Consider the following 3,584-nt stretch of genomic DNA (forward strand, 5'->3'; position numbering starts at 1 on the left):
GTGTGTGTGTGTGTGTGTGTGTGTGTGTGTGTGTGTGTGTGTGTGTGAGAGCAGAGGAATGCTGCTGTTTGCTGAGTGAAGAGCATAGAGGCAGCAGAGACTGTCCAAACACACGTCTGTTTGTCAAGAGTGTGTGCGTGTGTGTGTGTGTCTGAGAGAGGGCGACTGAGACTCACCGAGAGAGTGTGTATTTGGGACGGTGTGTGAGCAGTGATGGAAAGCGGTTTAGAGGGGCTCCGTGTTTGTGTGTTCTCCCCATGCTATGACCTTCTACTCAATGAGGACTTTCATAGTCTCCATGGTAGGGGAGCAGATGGGACTGAAAGAGGTCTGTCTCTTCATACCTGTGACCTACTCACTATACACACACGCAAACCAGTCCACACTGCAGACTTTGCTCAGGTTGTGTGTGTGTGTGTGTTTACCGTTTGTTTGGCTGGTGAGAGGTCAGGTAGGTGGGTGAGAGATGGAGGGATGGAACGAAAGAGGGCATGATTTAAAGAGGGTGATGAAAAAAAGGGGGAGAGAGTGACTTAATGAAATAAGTGAGGGTGAAGTAGGAAAGGATGGAAAGGATGAAGTGAGTAATATTTGTATTGAAAGGAGGGACGTGAGTAATAGGTGAAGGGAGGGAAAGAGGGAAGATCATGCTGGAGGAATTCCTTAAAAATGGGGATGAAGGAAGAGGGGAAAGGAGGCGAAAAGATGGAAAGAAAAGCATGATCAAGTGAGTAGGAGCAGCAGAGTGAAGGTGTAGAGAAGGACAGAGGGAAGACTAGCTGAAAATGAGAGAAAAGCAAAAAAGAGGATAATGAGTCTGTTTGCCTAAATTTCTCACTTACACAGTGAGTTCTTTATAGTAACTTTGGTGAAATGACACTTAAAAGAAAATCAGGTTTTAGAATATTCAACTGACAATTGACAGAAACTATTAGTATCATACTTTGTATGGTATTAATGGGCCTCTGTTTGTGTGTGTGTGTGTGTGTGTGTGTGCGCGCACATTTTATTCTGAGGCCAGTTCTGCCTCCAGCTGTCCCAACGGGCTCCCAATGACTTTACCAGCCTCAGACCTCCTTCATAGAGCAGGAGGAAGCGAGATGGATTGTGGAAAAGTCAACATAATTTGCAATCTGTTAATTCTATTAGATTTCCTTGCTTTTGCTTCAGAGCTGAGTTTTTTTTTTTTTAGAGAGCGTTCATGTGCCCTCATGTGTTGTACACTAATCCATCATACATGTTGCCACAGACATTGTCATTTTCCAAGAGCTTTAAATCTGTTTGCCTCAAATAAGAGGAATAATCTGGTTTACATTTACATTTACATTACAGGTTTATTCACTTGAATAAAGGCCATGTGACACATCTGTGTCACATTTTACACTGGCCTGCCCCTCAGTGTGTGGCTGTGTTTGTGTCCCTGCATGTGTCCTGTTGAGTGACAATTGACAAATGCAAATGAGGATTTACTTTAACTGCTTGGTTAAATAAGTCTTCTCCTCCCTTGCAGGTCCTGCTGAGGTTCCCATGATGTCCCCAAATGGGTCAATCCCCCCCATCCACGTACCCCCAGGATACATCTCACAGGTTAGTTTGTGTTTGTTTGTGTTTTTCCTCAGTCCTGAACCTCCATCTAGACATGATTTGTATTATGTAAAATTATGTAAAATTCCTGAAATGCAGTAAGGAATTTGTAATCAAAATTCTGTATTTACTGCAAAACTAGAGAAGTGTACTCAGTAGAGAGCAGATCTCCACCAGTTGTTTATGCAACGACTACTGCTGTAATGTTTGATTGAATGAATACAAACCACAATAGTTATACATACATGCATACATACATTTGTCAATTTTGCGCACAAAAATTTGTTACACGCAGCAGAAACAAGAGTTCGAACTGAAGCCGCTATTGATCACTTGCAGCCCCTAACCATGCCGGTTAAGAGCAGTGAGAAGTCAGCAACCAATGACGTATTTAAACAGTCGGTAATATCCGTTAAAATATGTTTTCAAAAACGATGAATCACTAAAACCACAAGAGTTCCTGGAAAATACAGTTATGAATAAGCACAAAAAATGTTAGTCAGATGGTTCCAGCAGGATGCAAGTTTAGCCGTGGACAGACAGACAGATGCACGCACACACACAAACACACACACTGCCGTATACATAATCATTTGGCGGAGATAGAAATGGTCATTTGAAGCAAATACAGAGTACAGCGGGACAGACTTTTTTTGCAAATTTTTTCATGTTTTGTTTTACTTTTGACTAACAACTATCAGAAGTGGATGAAGTGGTCATCATTGATAATGGTGGAAGCCATTCGAGCTTTTCGACGCAGAGAGCATGCACCAGGCATTACTCCCATCATTGCTGTTGAAGAGTAGTAACCAAGGCAGCCTCCTCTAGAGCACTGAGCAGGAATGTGCTGAATTTTGGGTGTCAGGGGGTACTTTCTGACTCTCTCGTGTGTGTGTGTGTGTGTGTGTGTGTGTGAGAGAGGGAGAGAGGGAGAGAGAGAGAGAGAGGATTCTTTCTCTGGTCTTTTCACATTCAAGTTTGACATTATGAATAGGGCAAAAGTTGGGTTTGCCTTATTAGTTGTTTAGAGGGGTTGAAGGTCATTCTATCATCACGAATCAATAGTCTGCCCTCACAAGTATAGTGTTACAAATACATCTCTGGCCTGCATGTGGTGGGATTGTGTTCCTATGCCAATGGAAGTCAGGTCATTGGCTCACCGTGGGCGTGTGTCCATGTTCGCGTGTGTTGGTGTGTGTGTGTGTGTGTGTTAGTAGGGACTGGGCCAAGTGTGAGCGGGAAACACTGTCACTATTACATAAACAAGACAGATAGGGGAGAGAGGCACTGGGGTGGGTATGTTTCTTTGTGGAGTGAGGGGTGGACGAAGGAATGGATGGGGAAAGAGCACTGCGTGGCGGGAAGTCGTGCATTGTCAGATGGATTTTGCATGTGTGTGCATGTGTGTCCTTCGTGATTTGTGCTAATGGATGCATTGTGATGTGTGTGCACATGTGCGTCCATATTTGTTTGTCTCCCCCCTAGTTAGTATTATTTGGAATATGTGAGTGTGTGTGTGTCTCCTTGCCAGTAAATGTTGCGTAGGTTTATAGGTCGGATCCACATGTACTAATGCAGGGACTTTGCCCTTGTTTTTCCTGTAAACACTCTGTTTTTCTCCTCTGCACCAGAGGAGGGGATGAGGGGCCTCCTTTTCTTCCTTCTTCTCCTCCTCCTCCTCCATTTCTCCCCCTCTCTTAGTTTTTCTCACTCGGATTAGTTCTGTAACCCTCTTCCTCCCCTCCTGACCCCCTTTAATATTCTCTCTTGTTGTATTCTGTCTGTTGTATTCTAGCACTGAGTCTGTTGCCTCTTAGTGTGTTTTTTTTGGGCTAGTGTAATTTGGTGTTTGTTGTTGTTAGGGACCAGCGGATGACTTCCCCTCTCTGCAGGGAGTGCGTGTTTGCTCACTGCTTGGAATGCAGGCCTATGAAAGTTTCTCAATAGTAGGAATGTGTGTGTGTGTGTGTGTGTGTGTGTGTGTGTGTGTGTGTGTGTGT

General features: G+C 43.9%; 1 protein-coding gene across 4 annotated transcripts in view; it reads left to right on the plus strand.

The window, feature by feature from the left end:
* The window catches only part of fndc3ba (fibronectin type III domain containing 3Ba), an 84,114-nt gene that overhangs the window by 37,034 nt on the left and 43,496 nt on the right, over positions 1-3,584 (plus strand). For all 4 annotated transcript variants that reach the window (XM_031847470.1, XM_031847471.1, XM_031847472.1 and 1 more), the window contains one exon: positions 1,511-1,587. In XM_031847470.1, coding sequence (XP_031703330.1) covers positions 1,511-1,587 — 77 coding nt within the window. The remainder of the gene's footprint in view (positions 1-1,510; positions 1,588-3,584) is intronic.

This window comes from Anarrhichthys ocellatus, unplaced genomic scaffold, assembly GCF_004355925.1.
Source record: "Anarrhichthys ocellatus isolate YVR2014 unplaced genomic scaffold, GSC_Weel_1.0 scaffold7, whole genome shotgun sequence".
Taxonomy (NCBI): Eukaryota; Metazoa; Chordata; class Actinopteri; order Perciformes; family Anarhichadidae; genus Anarrhichthys; species Anarrhichthys ocellatus.